This window comes from Podarcis pityusensis (genome assembly GCF_964106645.2).
Source record: "Podarcis pityusensis genome assembly, chromosome: 10".
NCBI lineage: Eukaryota > Metazoa > Chordata > Lepidosauria > Squamata > Lacertidae > Podarcis > Podarcis pityusensis.
Genome location: NC_138035.1, coordinates 26,716,950 through 26,735,069, shown reverse-complemented (window position 1 = coordinate 26,735,069; position 18,120 = coordinate 26,716,950). Strand labels below are relative to the sequence as shown.

Below are 18,120 nucleotides of genomic sequence, written 5' to 3'. Positions count from 1 at the left end.
TCACCATCAGATCACACAGCATGTCCATGGCTACATCTTGCACCAAAAAAATCACGCACCCACTGTTGCCTGGTGCAAAAACGTGGTTACAAAGCATGGATCCTCAGGATTTTTGCATTGGGCTACTCCAAACTCACCGTCAGATCACATGTCTGTGGCCACAGCATGAACCACAAAAATCATACATCCACTGTTTTGTTTAGAATATTTTTTTTCTTGTTTTCCTCCCCTAAAAACTACGTGTGTGTTATGGTCGGGTGCGTGTTATAGAGCGAAAAATACAGTAACCTGTCTCACAGTGTTTGCATTCCATTTACCCCAGTGGCCCCCTCTCCTGCCTGATGAAAAAGGCGTAGAGAAGATTTTTGTTTTTACTAATGGAAGGGGCAGAGTGCTGGGCAACAGTGGAAGGCAAGGGCGGGCAGGGAGAAAGATCCTTGCCGAAAGATCGACACTTGGCTCCCGCCTACGGAGACAGGAAAAGAGATTGCAATCAGACAGAAGTTTTGTCTGGTGGGTAGAATTTCATTTTAAAGAGAGCCATATATTCATTTGTGAAATGCAAACTTATTTTTGAAGAGAATCAGGAGTAGGTTCTAAAAACAAGAGAGGGGGGAAACAGGCAGGGAGCAGGATTCCCAATAACAGCACTGGCGGAGTAGTTTAAATCATATATTTAGGCTGCAGTGCTGTATCTACACACCCAGGAATAAACCGCACTGAAATCAACAGGACCTACTTCTGAGTAAGTATGTTTAACTAAAAATGCTAAGAATTTGCATCTATTTGCTTTATTTTCAGTAGGGCAGCTTAGCTCAACTGCTTTGCATGCAAGTTAAGTCCCAGGATCAATTCCTGGTATGTCTGCAAATGTTCCCTGTCTGAAATCCTGGGGAGCTGCTGCCAGACACTTCAAGCCATACTTAGCTAGATGAACCAATGGTCTGACCTAGTGCAAGGTGGCTTCCTATATTCCTCTTCTCTGATCTTTAAATCCCAAACAGGAAATCAGTGATTTAAACCAACACCTCCCTTCTTATCTGGGAGTAGGAGGCAATCAGCGGGAAATCTGAGATGTATGCCAAGTTCCAGGAGGCTCTTTGCATATGCAAAGCTTGCAGTTGGTCTACAGTCATGTTGTTCAGCCTCAAGGTACACAGTACATCAGAAGACCCAGAAGGATGCAACTTTAGTGAGTGAGTGAGAGATCCAATCTCTGCAGCAGCTTTAGAGCAGACCTGGAACTGGCTGAAAATTTGAAAAGGAAGCAGAGGGTCCCTTTGACACAGGCCTGACTGCTCAAGCATAGGAGGGGGGAAATTGGATCAAAGCTGAATGCTGGGCTAGCTGGGAGTTTTGTATTTTCCCTGCACCATTTCCCTTGATTCTTCCCCAAAGTTACTATTTATTTTTCTGGAGGAAAGATGAAGGTACTTGTACATTTTCCCCACTAGGACAGTTAGTTTTGGGGGAGCAAACTAGGTCAGAGAAATGGCATGAGGAGGGTGAACTAACTACCTCTTTTCCAGTGCCGATCCAATTCAGGAGCCCCATTCATGTCTCATCCAGTTTGGCCTTGAGTAAACATGACATGTAGGGACGCAGGTGGCGCTGTGGGTTAAACCACAGAGCCTAGGACTTGCCAATCAGAAGGTCGGCGGTTTGAATCCCCGTGACGGGGTGAGCTCCCGTTGCTCAGTCCCAGCTCCTGCCAACCTAGCAGTTCAAAAGCACGTCAAAGTGCAAGTAGATAAATAGGAACCGCTCTGGCGGGAATGTAAACGGCCTTTCCGTGCGCTGCTCTGGTTCGCCAGAAGTGGCTTAGTCATGCTGGCCACATGACCTGGAAGCTGTACGCCGGCTCCCTCAGCCAATAAAGCGAGATGAGCACCACAACCCCAGAGTCGGTCACGACTGGACCTAATGGTCAGGGGTCCCTTTACCTTAAACATGACATGTACATAATAAAAGAATAAGAGAGGAAATCATACATTCTGTAATGTTTGAAGTTGTATCTCCCATAGCATTAAGAATTGAAGTGAACTAGGGGGGAGAAGAGACAACACTTCAATAATTCCTCATTACTGGTGTTAGACGCCAGGTTAGCAAAAGAGGATGAGATTCCCATCAGGAAACCCGAATATGACCTTGTAAGTATTCAAATCCTCTTTATCCTCTGGAATCATCCGTACCTAGGGACTGCTGTATGTTTGTCAAGGAGTTTGTTTGCAGCCACATGCTGGGTTGGTGTTTCCATACCTAATTATTGCAGCAGTCATAGCTGGAATTAGAGGATTATTCAAAATTTGGGATGAGGACAAGGACGCTCGAGGAGAGAGGCATATGAAAAGGGTGCTGTATCTCATTAGATGGGGAACTTATTTTGTATTATTAGCTGGCTCTGAAAAGACCTCCTGCTTTCCTACTCTTTCTAGCATCTTTTAAGCTGGAAGCAGCACTAGCAGGAGGTAAAGCAGCAAAGTTCCCTACTGCCCCAAAGTCAAGGTGCATAGTGCCCAGTAGTGGCCATGTTATTTTGAAAATACCACAAGCACCTTCCTCCTCTTTGGCAATACCAAAACAATAATGATACATTAAGGCTGCAATCGTGGGAGCAAGCCCCTACTGAACTTTCTTCTGAGGCCGTGGAGGCAGGAGCAGAATCACTGAAACACAGTGCCCAAAACCTCCACCTCCCTGAGATGCTCCAGGATCTGATACTGTGCTTAACAGTATCAAAAGCCATTTGAGTGATTGAGAAGAACGAGCAGAGTCACACTCCCACCCCATCTCTCTCACGACAAATGTCATCAACCAGGATGACCAAGGCAGTTTCAGTGCCATGACCAGGCCTGAAGCCAGACTGAAATGAATCCTAGTAATCAGTTTCCTCCAAGCATGCCTGAAGCCAGACCACCAATACCCCCATACTCACAACACCTTGCCCAGAAAGGGAACATTCACCATTGGGCAATAGTCATTTAGCATTTCATGGTCCAGGGAGGTCTTCTTAAGGAGGGGAAACAGCTCTGACAATTTCTTTCCCATCACTTATCATCTGATTTTTGTAGCTGGAGATGCCAGGGACAGAACCTTCTTTATACAGTGGTACCTCGGGTTAAGTACTTAATTCGTTCCGGAGGTCCATTCTTAACCTGAACCTGTTCTTAACCTGAAGCACCACTTTAGCTAATGGGGCCTCCTGCTGCCGCCGCGCTGCCAGAGCACGATTTCTGTTCTCATCCTGAAGCAAAGTTCTTAACCCGAGGTACTACTTCCGGGTTAGCGAAGTCTGTAACCTGAAGCGTATGTAACCTGAAGCATATGTAACCCGAGGTACCACTGTACAAACATGTGTTCTGCCAATGAGTTATTAACCTCTTTGCATCTGGTGGGCCACTGTGAGAAAGAGGTTGCTGGGCTAGACGGACCTTTGGGGCAAAAAACAACAACAAACCAATTGGACTTGGAGCTTTAAAGTGCCGACCTGCGCCTAGAAATGTGGCACTAAAGGAAGTTTGCATTGCATGTATGTTTCTCTTGAGCAGACAGAGACAGGACTAACTTGCATCCTGCACTTCTAGAAAAGTTCCCAGGTAATCTATGGGTTCTTGTTGCCCCTTATACAATAGCCTTATTGTCTTGCCCAAACCTACCTGAAGGGCAAATTCTGTTAAATACTGTTTAATACTACGTAAGATATGTGTATTTATGTGTGTATGCCTACACACATGAATATATATTTACCCTAAGTGTGTGTTTGTGCACATGTGCACATGGAGAGAGAGAGAGAGAGAGAGAGAGAGAGAGAGTCATTTTTCATAGTTGATCTTTGTAATATTTTTTGCTTTGATGCTTCTAGCGATGGCCTGAAACACACTTGGTCTTATTACTTCCTAAATTGCTTTTGCCCCTATTCCTCAAGTATTTGCTCTCTGATAACAGAAATCTGGCCTCTTGGCTATGTTGTGGCAATATATATATATATATATATATATATATATATATACACACACACACACAAATTTATCATGTCTTTATGTGAAAATGATAATGCTGTGTCACTGGCTCCTAGCGCTAATAAATCTTTGTTCTTTTCTTCCGCTGCAAGCTACTACTGGAGCTACAATTTACTTTACACATTATTGGGGGTGCTACCACTTTTTTGCAAGTTCATCCTATTACCCGACTACACCAGTAGATGTGATACAGCTGCTCTGGGAAGAGAAGGCACGATCCAATTCACTCAAATTCACATTTGAAGCAAAAGTGGAGAAAATGCTGAGTGATCCTTAATATTGGGGGGGGGCAAATATTTGTTTAGCCCTAAGCACTTGTTCAGAAGCAGCAAGTCTCAATATCAATTGCTGGGGAACAACAGTGGGAGAGTGTTCTGGCCTTCATACCCTGTTTTGTGGGTTTACAATAGGCATCTGGTAGGCCAGTGTGATAAACAGGATGCTGGATTCAGGACTGGCCCAAGACATGCAATGCCTGAGGCGAAGGACAACATGCCACCCCCATTTCACATAAAAGAAGCTGACAGAACTCCAAGTCCATTCTTATTTTAACACTGGCATCCTCCTGAGGGCAGCTGCCTAGTTTAGGGGGCAGAGGCAGGCCGCTTCCCAACACCTTGCACCACGCCCTGCTTCCCTTCTGTTACCTGAGGCAGCCACCTCAGTCTATGCCTAATGATAAGGCTGGCCCTGAGGCTGGACTAGATAAGCCTTCAGTTTGATCAAACAGAGGTATGTTATTATGCTCAGTGAAATACAGTGCTACCTCAGGTTAAGTACTTAATTCGTTCCGGAGGTCCGTACTTAACCTGAAACTGTTCTTAACCTGAAGCACCACTTTAGCTAATGGGGCCTCCTGCTGCCGTCGCACTGCCAGAGCACGATTTCTGTTCTCATCCTGAAGCAAAGTTCTTAACCTGAAGCACTATTTCTGGGTTAGCGGAGTCTGTAACCTGAAGTGTATGTAACCTGAAGCATATGTAACCTGAGGTACCACTGTACACATAAGTGTGTAATAAGCAGGGTAGCAAAAACCTGTCCAAAACACAATCACACTCCTGTGGAAGACAGGACTGCCTGGCGTGCTCTGGTTCATGCGGTCACGAAGAGTCGGACACGACTAAACAACAACAACACAATCACCAGGGCAAAGTTACAAAAATAAGGGAAGGCATACAGAAACATGTCTATTCTCTTCCTTGGAGATTTAACATACAAAAAAGGGGCAACTCATTAATCTGGCTCGTTAATAAGGGGCTTCTGATAAATTAACCAGTGATGTCATTTCCCCATAAGCTACTCCCATGCATAGTCTCTCATGGTTCTAAACAATCTGAGATGCACAGACTTATTTTTCCATTGCAGCAAGTAACATCAGACCCTGCCAACACAGCGGCTGCTGTCTCAAGGGATATACATATAATCCTTTCCACATATAAGAAGGGAGTCTTTTATAACTCACTGTGAAGCTGCTGAAAATAATTAATAATAATAATAATAATAATAATAATAATAATAATATGCACACATGAGTTTGAATCTACTGGTCTCTGAGGAATAGCCCAAGGACTGTCAGCTTCACTCTCCTCTGAAGCTACTAAGCAACTAGATGACGAATTTCTGCCTTTACAGGCTCATAATGCTGAAGCATAAGTCATTCCATATAAAAAGCGAATCTAAATAAAATCTCCCACAATGAAGGATACATCAAAACCCAACACTTTTGTACCTTCACATACATGAGCACAATGGCAACAAGCTCTTTAAAAATATAAAATGTATGCATAACTTACATATTGACAGCGGCATTTGGAAATCACTAGCTGCAATACCGCTGCATACTTTTTCTATTTTAAAAATATGCAATGCAACCTCTTAGCAACCTCCTTTCCAGAAACAGAAATTCAGCATGGAAAACAGAAATCTTACAGCAGGAGCTGGAAGTACTTCTCAGTGAAAAATATGCTATTTAAACCATGGCTGCTGCAAAGAAGGGGAGATGCCTTTTAGATAACACCTCTGAATTTTGCAAAGGAGCACAGCAAGACCGAGCTAATTAGGTGAGCACTTCACTCTCTCATTACGGAAACAGCATCTGATGGCAAAGAAGGGGAAATACAAACAGAATTCAAAAGAAAAGGCTTAGGGGGCTTGATCTAGCTATTTAAACATGCAGGCACGTAAGCCTTGCAGATTCCAAAACTGGCTCAACATCCATGTGAAGGAAATACAGGTTTTTTTAAAATAAGCTAAATGGTAAGGGGGCGGGGGAGATTAGAAAGCAACTTGCAAATCAGCAGACAGAGTATGTAACTGAACCCTTGCTCAGCTTGTTAAACCACAGCAATCTCTTTAACGAATCGCATTGAGGTTGGGGGGGGGTTGGGGTTGTGTTGGGATTTTTTTGCACAGACTTACTTTAACTGCCGAGGTTCACAGTCAACTCCTGGTAGCAAAAGCCTGGCCGCTTGCCGTACATCATCACTGTCTAGGGAGAAACTGCGACGGTGACCTGCATGAGCCAGAGCTACTCTGATCCATTCCATCAGAGGTGGCAGCACAATGAACGGCCTAGGAAGAACAAGACAAAGAAGCTATTTTTCCTCCCATGGCAGTATATTGTGTGCTGTGTAGAATATTTCTTACCTGCCCTTCAACGTTGTTACAATAATATAATCAAACAGTTATAAAAAAAGGAAGTTAAACAGTTTACAGTTATAAAAACAAGTGAAACAGCAAAAACCTTTCTAATCCAAACAGAACAGTATAGATTCAACAAAAGAAGTCGGTTTCACAGAACAAAACATCTTAAAAGCCAGGGTAATGATATCCATATCTATACTAGAGGCAATGAAAATTATTGCAGAGAATTTGTAAGGAACTGTAATTGGAACGGTTGAATTGGCTTCGCTAAGACAGCAAGTCCCCAAACTTTGCTCACAGGTCAGTGCTCTTTTCTAGAACATATACATTGTGGGGAGAGATTTGCACGCTTCTGTGTCAACCTGAGTCTTATTAAAACCTTCAGACCCCCAATCACAATGAAAACGGCCACCAGATTTCTTTAAAATCACTATAAAGTACCTTTTTGCCAAAGCTCTATCTGCCCAACCCCAGATCAAAACAGGGTGAGAGGGAAGACCATTCACTCCCCCTTCTTGAATAAAAGGCAACAGAAGCTTAAAAAACAACATTATGAAATTTTAATTTCAAAACTAGTGTAATGCCAAACCTGGTCCAGAATATGATTGAAGTTAGCGTAAGTCTGCCCAATATTAAAAATACATTTAAATTACCAAGAAGGATGACCCTGTTACAGTTTTCATGAAAAACCAGTATCTTTCTTTTCAGGCTGCTATCAAGAGAATGTTTTTCAGAATGACAACCACTGATTTTGGGCAGGAAGATCCAGGAATGTAATGGGGTCTCTTACTGTAATTCTAACATTGTAGCATGCCCAGTGCCTTACAGGAAGGTGAGCACTTCCGACTCTCATCATGGAAAGAGCTTCTGATGCCTGTGTAAAAATCTACTGGGGAAATGAACATACAGGATAAATAATGCAGTTTGGGAAACCCAGTAGAAACCTTGCTGTGTGCACACAAAACTATGCATACACCTGAATGGTCTCTCCCGTTATAGGTAGCAATGCAACTGAAGTTTGGAATTGGGATGTTTGGAGGACTAACTCCATCAGTTTGAAATATCTGGGCTAACTTCAGTTGCAAACTTCTTACTCTATTTTCCCACCACTGCAGCTCTTGAAACTTATTTATTTTGTTTTTATTTATTTTATTGATTTCTTACATTTATATCTCATAAAAAGAGACATATTTGATCCCACTTTAGAACAATTCCACTCCACACTGCAATCCTTTGTTGTCATCTTTATTTTCAAGCAGTTGCAGTGCGAAAACCTCATAGATACAAGGAGAAAATAGGGTAGATTTCCCTCCCTCTTATTTTCAAGAGTTATATATGATCACTGCAGCCATTCAAAATAATAAAAAAGCTTTCAATAAACTCCCATTCATCCCACCATGGCTTGTTCAAAACCATTCTCAGTCAATTCTGCTCATAATCACCAGCCTCAGTCACCCTGAAGGACTCAATTTTTATTCAGATTCTCTGGTAGGCCCATCTTATTTTGAATTCTTAGTTTCTCAGCTCATCACAGCTCTTGGTCTATTCCGTTTCCCCCCCTTTTGTATGAAAGATGTTCTGAACCTGGCTGGGTGCCCTATCCCACAAGCCTCCCCTTGTAATAATTACCCTTGCATACTTTAAACTGACTAGACCAGGTTTTGTTTTCTGAGCCAGCAAAGGAAGAGCGGAGCACTTATTTGGTTGAATTGGATTTTCTTATCCTGCTCCAGGCAGGTGCCAGGTGTAGATTTATCATTTCCATACAAAAAACACCACCAGGAGGTTGGGGAGAGTCACAGGTTGCCTTAGGCAATCTTCTTCGTAGTCTAGGCTAAAGGGTGCTCCTCTTGCCCCACATACACAAACCAAAGACAAAGATGCAGAGTTCTGGGGAAAGGTATGCTCAGGTTTATGACACAATGTGTACAAAAATGATGACCTCACTAGGCTTCTTACAGGTATTGCTTGGTATAACATTTCCAAAAGGAAAATGTGTGTAAGGACAAAGGGGGATTACCCCACATAGAAAGCAACTGCAGTTTTGGATGAGGTCCTAAACAAATATGACCTGAACTGGGAAGATGAGGATGGCAAAACAGCGGATTACACCAGTTGCTAGCAAGACTTCTCCGCGACCCTTCCCCTCTGCAGGGAGGTGGGACCGATTCGGATGGTCCGCCCCCGCCACTTAATGGATCCAAATGGTTTCCAGAGAGCGGTAGGGGATGCTTTATCCCATGTTGATGGCCTTTCAGCTGATTCCCTGGTGGCCCGCTGGAATGTGGAGTTAACCAGGGCTATTGACTGTTTGGCTCCGAAGCGCCCTCTCCGATTGCATGGAGCCCGGACGGCCCCGTGGTTTTCCACGAATCTGAGGGCAATGAAACAATCGTTGAGACGGCTAGAGCGCCGGTGGCGGATGACCCATTCTGAAGCTGACCGGACACAGGTTAGAGCTCAGTGTCGAGCCTACCAAGTGGCGGTAGCGACGGCGAAGAAGGCTTTCTTCGCCGCCTCTATTGCATCTGCAGAAAACAGCAGCAGGAGACTTTTTCAGGTGGTCCGCAATTTAGCGGAACCACCTGCTACATCGGGGCCCAATACGGGCCACATGATCTCCTGCAATGATTTTGCAAAGTTTTTTGCAGATAAAGTCGCTCAGATTCGGGAAGAGGTAGACGCCACCGTGGGAGCAGGGCCGGGGCGGGGGAGTGCTAGAGTCCTGTCTAGTCAAATTGTGTGGGATCAATTCCAATCTGTTACCTCCGAGGATGTGGACAGGCTGCTTGGACGAGTGAAACCAACCACCTGTCTCCTTGATCCTTGCCCATCCTGGCTTATAAAAGCTAGCCGGGAAGGGCTGGGCGATGGGCTTCGTGGGGTGGTGAATGCTTCCCTCCGTGAGGGAGCCTTCCCAGACCCGCTGAAAGAGGCGGTTATTAAACCGCTTCTTAAAAAACCATCTTTAGATGCGGCCACGATGGCCAACTATCGCCCAGTCTCAAATCTTCCATTCTTGGGCAAGGTGATTGAGCGAGTGGTTGCTGAACAACTCCAGGCACGCCTGGAAGAAGCGGACCATTTGGATCCCTTCCAATCGGGATTCAGGCCTCATCACGGGACTGAAACTGCCTTGGTCGCACTGGTTGATGATCTCCGGCGGGCTAGGGACAAAGGTGAGAGCTGTTTCCTAGTTCTGCTGGATCTCTCAGCGGCGTTTGATACCATCGACCATAACATCCTTCTGGACCGTCTTGAGGGGCTGGGAGCTGGGGGCACTGTCATACAGTGGTTCCGCTCCTTCCTCCTGGGCCGTGTTCAGAAAGTGGTGGTGGGGGATGAGTGTTCAGACCCTTGGGCTCTCACTTGTGGGGTGCCTCAGGGTTCTGTCCTCTCCCCCATGCTTTTTAATATCTATATGAAGCCGCTGGGAGAGATCATCAGGGGGTTTGGACTGGGTGTTCATCAGTATGCAGATGACACCCAGCTCTACCTCTCCTTTAAATCAGAACCAGTGAAGGCGGTGAAGGTCCTGTGTGAGTGTCTGGAGGCGGTTGGAGGATGGACGGCGGCAAACAGATTGAGGTTGAATCCTGACAAGACAGAAGTACTGTTTCTGGGGGACAGGAGACGGGCAGGTGTGGGGGATTCCCTGGTCCTGAATGGGGTAACCGTGCCCCTGAAGGACCAGGTGCGCAGCCTGGGAGTCATTTTGGACTCACAGCTGTCCATGGAGGCACAGGTTAAATCCGTGTCCAGGGCAGCTGTGTACCAGCTCCATCTGGTACGTAGGTTGAGACCCTATCTGCCCGTGGACTGCCTCGCCAGAGTGGTGCATGCTCTGGTTATCTCCCGCTTGGACTACTGCAATGCGCTCTACGTGGGGCTACCCTTGAAGGTGACCCGGAAACTACAACTAATCCAGAATGCAGCAGCCAGACTGGTGACTGGGAACAGCCGCCGAGACCATATAACACCGGTCTTGAAAGACCTACATTGGCTCCCAGTACGTTTCCGAGCACAATTCAAAGTGTTGGTGCTGACCTTTAAAGCCCTAAACGGCCTCGGTCCAGTATACCTGAAGGAGCGTCTCCACCTCCATCGTTCTACCCAGACGCTGAGGTCCAGCACCGAGGGCCTTCTGGCGGTTCCCTCACTGCGAGAAGCCAAGTTACAGGGAACCAGGCAGAGGGCCTTCTCGGTAGTGGCGCCCTCCCTGTGGAACGCCCTCCCACCAGATGTCAAAGAGAACAACAACTACCAGACTTTTAGAAGACATCTGAAGGCAGCCCTGTTTAGGGAAGCTTTTAATGTTTGATGTATCATAGTATTTTAATATTCTTTTGGAAGCCGCCCAGAGTGGCTGGGGAAACCCAGCCAGATGGGCGGGGTATAAATAATAAATTATTATTATTATTATTATTATTATTATTATTATTATTATATAAGAAGAAGAAGAAGAAGAGTTTGGATTTGATATCCCGCCTTTCACTCCCTTTAAGCAGTCTCAAAGCGGCTAACATTCTCCTTTCCCTTCCTCCCCCACAATAAACACTCTGTGAGGTGAGTGGGGCTGAGAGACTTCAAAGAAGTGTGACTGGCCCAAGGTCACCCAGCAGCTGCACGTGGAGGAGCGGAGAGGCGAACCCGGTTTCCCAGATTATGAGACTACCGCTCTTAACCACTACACCACACTGGCTCATAGTGTCACTATGATGGTCTTGGTGAGCCTTCACTTTGGTTCTTTGTCTCATCATTTTTTTCTAAATCTACGTTGTTTTCTAAAGCTACGGTACATTGCTGAAAGGACCCTTTTTGCCACCAAGTGGCTGAGCTCCTGTGATGCTATGGGATGTTCATAAACATTCCATATGCTGCCCATCTTCAGAGTTTGAAAAATAGCCACCCCCCACCCCCATACAAACCAAGGGTTGCCGTCCTTTTTGGACTACCAAACACATTTTGAATTTTGAAAGAGTGCTGGAGGTGCCAGTCACAAAATGGCAGCCATGAAGAGGGGGAGGCATAAAACAAAATCAGAAAGACATGCACCTCCGGAGTGGCTGGGGAAACCCAGTCAGATGGTCGGGGTACAAATATCATCATCATCATCATCATCATGTTTACCATGAGAAATCAGCTAGGTCCTGTTGGTCTTGATTATGGTGATCTCACGAATACACACAAACACTGCTGCTGCCTAATAACAGCAGGGAGAATTCCTCAAAACCAGGGAAAACATACAAGGTAACCCCACCACCCTCATATAAATCACTTAGAAGTTATCTGCACAGTTTGCCCCATAACCTTCTTTCTAGGAGGGCTACAGACTTACTGAAAAAGAAAAAGGCTCAAGAATCTGGAGCACCTGCTCAGGGCATGATGGGAAGCATTCACAGGCACCTTAAACTATGCATGGCTTTTTAAAAAACCAGCAAGATTATTTATCACCTGCTGAATGTCTATCACTACTCCATACTCACTATATATAGCTTTAGAGGCCTATAAGCCCAAAAACCTGGCTACCAATCCAAAGTGGACTGATAGGGAAGTACTCTTCTGTCTTCCATGATTGCTCCATGAGCAACTTAATCTACATTGACAGTGGTGGTGGTCAGTGCTGGGAAGAGTGCCTTTAGGAATACAGTTTCTGAGTTGTTGGTTTTTTTTTTAAAAAAAAAACCTGATGGAGATATGATTTGGGGAGAGAAGTCCCTTGGTCCACCACAGAGCCTCTGATTAGTATGTATGCTTCCAGCCAAAAAGACGGGCAGGACATGTTTGGTATGATATTTAAACCATGCAATCAAAGAAATGCATAAATGATAGATGAACAAGCAGCTAGAACAAGGCTTTGCCTTGGGGGACAGAAGTAAAGGGAGAAAGCATAGACTCTCTAGGCACAAAAAGGAAGATATATAGATTTCAAGATATTGACATTTTATTCGAACTGAAGCAACAATGATAAATAAATAAAGCTTTCAGTGCAATCCTATGCATCTGCTGAGACTTATTCACAGGTAAGAACACAGGATATCTCAGTGCAACATCCAGTGTTGACAATGGAATTATTTCCCCAGGCAAAAGACTATGCAAGTATCACAGGAGTCTTTTGGAAAGCATATCTGCTCCATGACATCACTGATAATGAGCAGCGCAACTGATTTCTCCATGCCTGTACCACATTGTGGTATTGTGGCCATCTCAAATTCTGGGGTGAGACTTCCTTGGGGGCACAAGACACCTGAAGGGAATACATGAAGGTCCAGAGCAGGATCCAGTCCTTAGGGAGATGGAGCACTTCTCCCTGTCAGGATCCACGTTTACTTGGATTTCAGACTGGAGGAGGCATCCTCTGCTGAGGTAGAGCAGGATACTGAGGAGTCAGTGTCTACAGAGACAAGGCCAGAAGCTGATCCCTCAGATGACAACACACACATCCTGAAGCTCCAATAGCATGGATCTCAATGTCCTGTGTCTAGGAAGAGGGTGAGGGGAATGAGGTGTTCTCTGTGAGGGGAATGAGGTGTTCAAACAACTCCCAACATCCTGAAGAAACTACAGTTCCCAGTATTCTTTGGGAGAAGCCATGACTGTTTAAAGTGATACAATACTGCTTAAAATGTATAGTGCAGTTGTGGCCATGGTTAGGATAGATATGCTGGCCATTTCTTTTTCTAGATTAAAAAGTCTCAAATATGGCAACCATTCATTTTGGGCAAGATTAAAATTTTATAGGCACAATGTGAAGAAATACAATTGTTTCATCCACTGCAACCTCCTTTCAGACTTTGCCTCAAGACTTCTGCTGGACTTGCTGCTGAGATGAAACTGTCAAACAGCTTCTCCAGGCTTTGGCTTCGGAAGATCAGTGTTAGCTCTCAGGAAAATCCTCTCTCTGCAGGCTTTGCATTTCCCTTCTTATGTGCTGGAGCACACAACATTGAGCCTTTTTATTTCTTCTTTTTTTTAAAGGGTCAGCAACAAAGCTATGCTCTGCCCATGCAACATGACTGATGCTCAACCATTAAGAAATAAAATTATGTAATTTTGCTCTGCTGTCTCTAAATCAGGACTACCTTGAAGATGTGAAATTTGACCTGACCAAATTTCTCCTCCATCAGTCTATCCTAACTGATAGCAGCTCTCTAGGGTCTAGGGCATAGTTCTTTCACATCAGCTGTTACCTAAGCTCGTTTTAACTGGAGATACCAGGACCTGAACTTGGGATGTTCTGCAAACAGAGAAGAAGAAGAAGAGTTTGGATTTGATATCCCGCTTTATCACTACCCGAAGGAGTCTCAAAGCGGCTAACATTCTCCTTTACCTTCCTCCCCCACAACAAACACTCTGTGAGGTGAGTGGGGCTGAGAGACTTCAGAGAAGTGTGTCTGGCCCAAGGTCACCCAGCAGCTGCATGTGGAGGAGCGGGGAATCGAACCCGGTTCCCCAGATTACGAGACTACCGCTCTTAACCACTACACCACACTGGCTCTGGTGATGGGTCCTGATGCTCTGGTTCCTGTGCATTGATCTCATCCACATACCATCCTCATCACCCTGTGAGTACTTCCTTCCCTATCCCCTGCTTGCCCCGTTGTGTCCCAGACCCAGCTACACCTTTTGCCGGGGTCCTCTTCCTCCTCCCTGTCATCCTGCCAGATCATGACACCCAGACACAATGTAAATGGAGCTTCAGATTAGACCTCAATGGTAATATGGGATTTGCTCTGGCACTGTGCTATGCTCCCTTTGCCCTTACAACAAAAAACCCCCACTAAAACCACAGGAAGCAGCACAGAACAACAGAGAAGAATAAGCAGAATCAATAAAATCAACTAATTTAAACGAGAGATGTTGATATACTGTTAGACCCAGGCAAATGAAAAGATATTCCCCTGGGGCCAGAAAGATACCAGCTTTGGCACTAGGCAAACCTTCCTAAGGGAGGGCATTCCACAAGCAACCCACCCGGAGCTTGATAAACCTCCTGTTTTTGCTGCCAATCTCATATAACAAAAGCAGTGGGGTTGTCAAACAGTAGTGGGTGGCATGGTGGGATAATGGCACTTACCTGACCTCCTTCCAACTGAGTTGCTGCTGCATATCAGGGTGGATAAGGAGGGGCGAGGTGGTGGTGAGGTGCAAACACTCTGGCCGGTGCACAGAATGGCTTTCATTGGCACATTTGCACCATGCTGTTCCCACTGCCACCTCCCTCCTCTGTTCCAGAATACAACTGAGACTCAGTCAGAGGGAGGTCAGGGAAGTAGCACAGCCCCACCAAGCTGTTGGCTTACTGGTTGTCAAACTACGAATCCATGGCTGATGGGTTGTGGTCTGACACATAGGTTGTGTGAGTCACAGATTGTGCAGGACTGAATTATACGTGAAATGTCTTGATTGGGTACATATGTGTGTAGAATCAACATGGAGCACCAACAGGGATTTCTTTAAATGTTTGTGTAATCTTGTGAAGAAAATAAGGAAGGCAAAATTAAAGTGGTGCGGTAATTTGAAAGGCAGTAGGATAAAAATAAACTAGAGATCGCTTTCTGTGGGATGACACTATAATCCGACACTGCATTAGCAGCATGCATTAATTGGTTTCTCTTCACTACACAACTGAACTTACAACCAGAAAAGTTTAGTTGCTCTAAATGATTGCATTAAAAAAAATTATTTTAAAGCACTTTACGTATTAATTAGGAGCTCTGTATAAAATAACCATATATAATCTCTTAAAAAGCTAAACAATATAAACATTAAAAATGTAAGTACTGTAAACAAAATGCTAATCTTCTAAAATATCTGTGAGTGTATTTCTGGTTTTCAGGATGCATCCAAAATAGGAAAGGAGAGATGTTCATCCATTGCAAATCTGAAAGGCAGCCTGCCCCTGGCTGTGAACACCAAAGCATCAGTGAGTGCAGGACTAATACTGATCATGCAAGTGGCAAAGCGATATCTCAATGAGAGTGGCACCTAAGAGGTCCCTCCATTTTTCTTTTCTCTCCCAGGCTCCAAAATCCTGCCCTAATGGTACATAGTCACCACTAAAAAGCCACTGAAAATGGAAGGAGGGCAAAGGCTAATGGACTTCAATGTCTGTACACTAATGTGCAAAGCATGGGAAATAAACAAGATGAGCTTGAGCTCTTGGTACAGCAAACTAAATATGACATAATAGGCATCACTGAAACCTGGTGGGATAAGTCCCACGATTGGAATGTAATAATGGAGGGATACAATCTATTTCAGAGAAACAGACCAGACAAGAAAGGAGGAGGAGTGGTGTTATATGTCAGGGATGTGTATACCTGTGAAGAGATCCAAGATTTAAAACCTCAAAGCCAAAGTGAGAGCATTTGGGTCAAAATTAAGGGAGAGAAGAATAACAGTGACCTCATTGTGGGAGTTTACTATAGATCCCCAAGCCAAATGGAGGACATAGATGATGCCTTCCTGGAACAGATGGCCAAGCATGCAAAAGGAAGGGAGATAGTAGAAATGGGGGACTTCAATTACCCGGATATTTGTTGGATGTCAAACTCAGCCAAGAGCATAAGGTCAAACAGATTCCTCACTGGCCTTGCAGACAACTTCATTGTCCAGAAAGTGGGAGAAGCAACAAGAGGAACAGCCATTTTAGATCTGGTCCTAACCAATGTTGATGACCTGGTTAGTGGGGTAGAAGTGGAAGGATCATTAGGCGCGAGTGATCATGCTCTTCTGAAGTTTACTATACAGCGGAAAGGAGCAGCCAAGCATACTAGGACTCAATTTCTTGACTTTAAGAAAGCCGACTTCATAAAACTTAGGGAAGTGCTGGGTGAGATCCCATGGACAGTAATACTAAAAGGAAAGGGAGTTCATGATGGCTGGGAGTTTATTAAGAGGGAGATAGTAAAAGCACAACGTCAGGCAATACCAATGAGACGGAAACATGGAAGGTGCCTAAAGAAGCCAGGGTGGCTATCTAAAGAACTTTTAACTGAGTTAAGATTAAAAAAGGATGTGTACAAAAAATGGAAAAGGGGGGAAACCACCAAAGAGGAATTCAAACAAATAGCCAGCACGTGTAGACACAAAGTCAGAAAAGCTAAAGCACAGAATGAACTCAGGCTTGCTAGAGAGGTTAAAAGCAACAAAAAAGGCTTTTATGGGTATGTTCGTAGCAAAAGGAAGAACAAAGAAACAGTGGGGTCACTCAGAGGAGAAGATGGTGAAATGCAAACAGGGGACACAGAAAGGGCTGAACTCCTCAATGCCTTCTTTGCCTCAGTCTTCTCCGATAAAGAAAACAATGCCCGACCTGAAGAATTTGGAGCAAATGATTCAGCAAAGGAAACACAGCCCAGAATAACTAAGGAGATAGTACAAGAATACTTGGCTAGTCTAGATGTATTCAAGTCTCCGGGGCCAGATGAACTGCATCCAAGAGTATTAAAAGAACTGGCAGATGTGATCTCAGAACCACTGGCAGTCATCTTTGAGAATTCCTGGAGAACAGGCGAAGTCCTGGCAGACTGGAGGAGGGCAAATGTTGTCCCAATTTTCAAAAAGGGGAAAAGAGAGGACCCAAATAATTACCGCCCAGTCAGTCTGACATCAATACCAGGGAAGATTCTGGAGCAGATCATTAAGCAAACAGTCTGTGAGCACCTAGAAAGGAATGCTGTGATCACCAATAGTCAGCATGGATTTCTGAAAAATAAGTCATGTCAGACTAACCTGATCTCGTTTTTTGACAGAATTACAAGCCTGGTAGATGAAGGGAACGCAGTGGATGTAGCCTACCTTGATTTCAGCAAGGCATTTGACAAGGTGCCCCATGATATTCTTGTAAAGAAGCTGGTAAAATGCGGTCTTGACTATGCTACCACTCAGTGGATTTGTAACTGGCTGACTGACCGAACACAAAGGGTGCTCATCAATGGTTCCTCTTCATCCTGGAGAAGAGTGACTAGTGGGGTGCCACAGGGTTCTGTCTTGGGCCCGGTCTTATTCAACATCTTTATCAGTGACTTGGATGATGGACTCAAGGGCATCCTGATCAAATTTGCAGATGACACCAAATTGGGAGGGGTGGCTAACACCCCAGAGGACAGGATCACACTTCAAACCTTGACAGATTAGAGAACTGGGCAAAAACAAACAAGATGAATTTTAACAGGGAGAAATGTAAAGTATTGCACTTGGGCAAAAAAAATGAGAGGCACAAATACAAGATGGGGGACACCTGGCTTGAGAGCAGTACATGTGAAAAGGATCTAAGAGTCTTGGTTGACCACAAACTTGACATGAGCCAACAGTGTGACGCGGCAGCTAAAAAAGCCAATGCAATTCTGGGCTGCATCATTAGGAGTATAGCATCTAGATCAAGGGAAGTAATAGTGCCACTGTCTTCTGCTCTGGTCAGACCTCACCTGGAGTACTGTGTCCAGTTCTGGGC

At 44.7% G+C, this 18,120-nt stretch overlaps 1 protein-coding gene across 6 annotated transcripts in view; it reads right to left on the bottom strand.

Annotated features, from left to right (window-relative positions):
• The window catches only part of ABTB3 (ankyrin repeat and BTB domain containing 3), a 250,373-nt gene that overhangs the window by 66,285 nt on the left and 165,968 nt on the right, over window positions 1–18,120 (bottom strand). For all 6 annotated transcript variants that reach the window (XM_080971671.1, XM_080971670.1, XM_080971672.1 and 3 more), the window contains exon 4: window positions 6,438–6,590. In XM_080971671.1, the coding sequence (XP_080827797.1) occupies window positions 6,438–6,590 (153 nt within the window). The remainder of the gene's footprint in view (window positions 1–6,437; window positions 6,591–18,120) is intronic.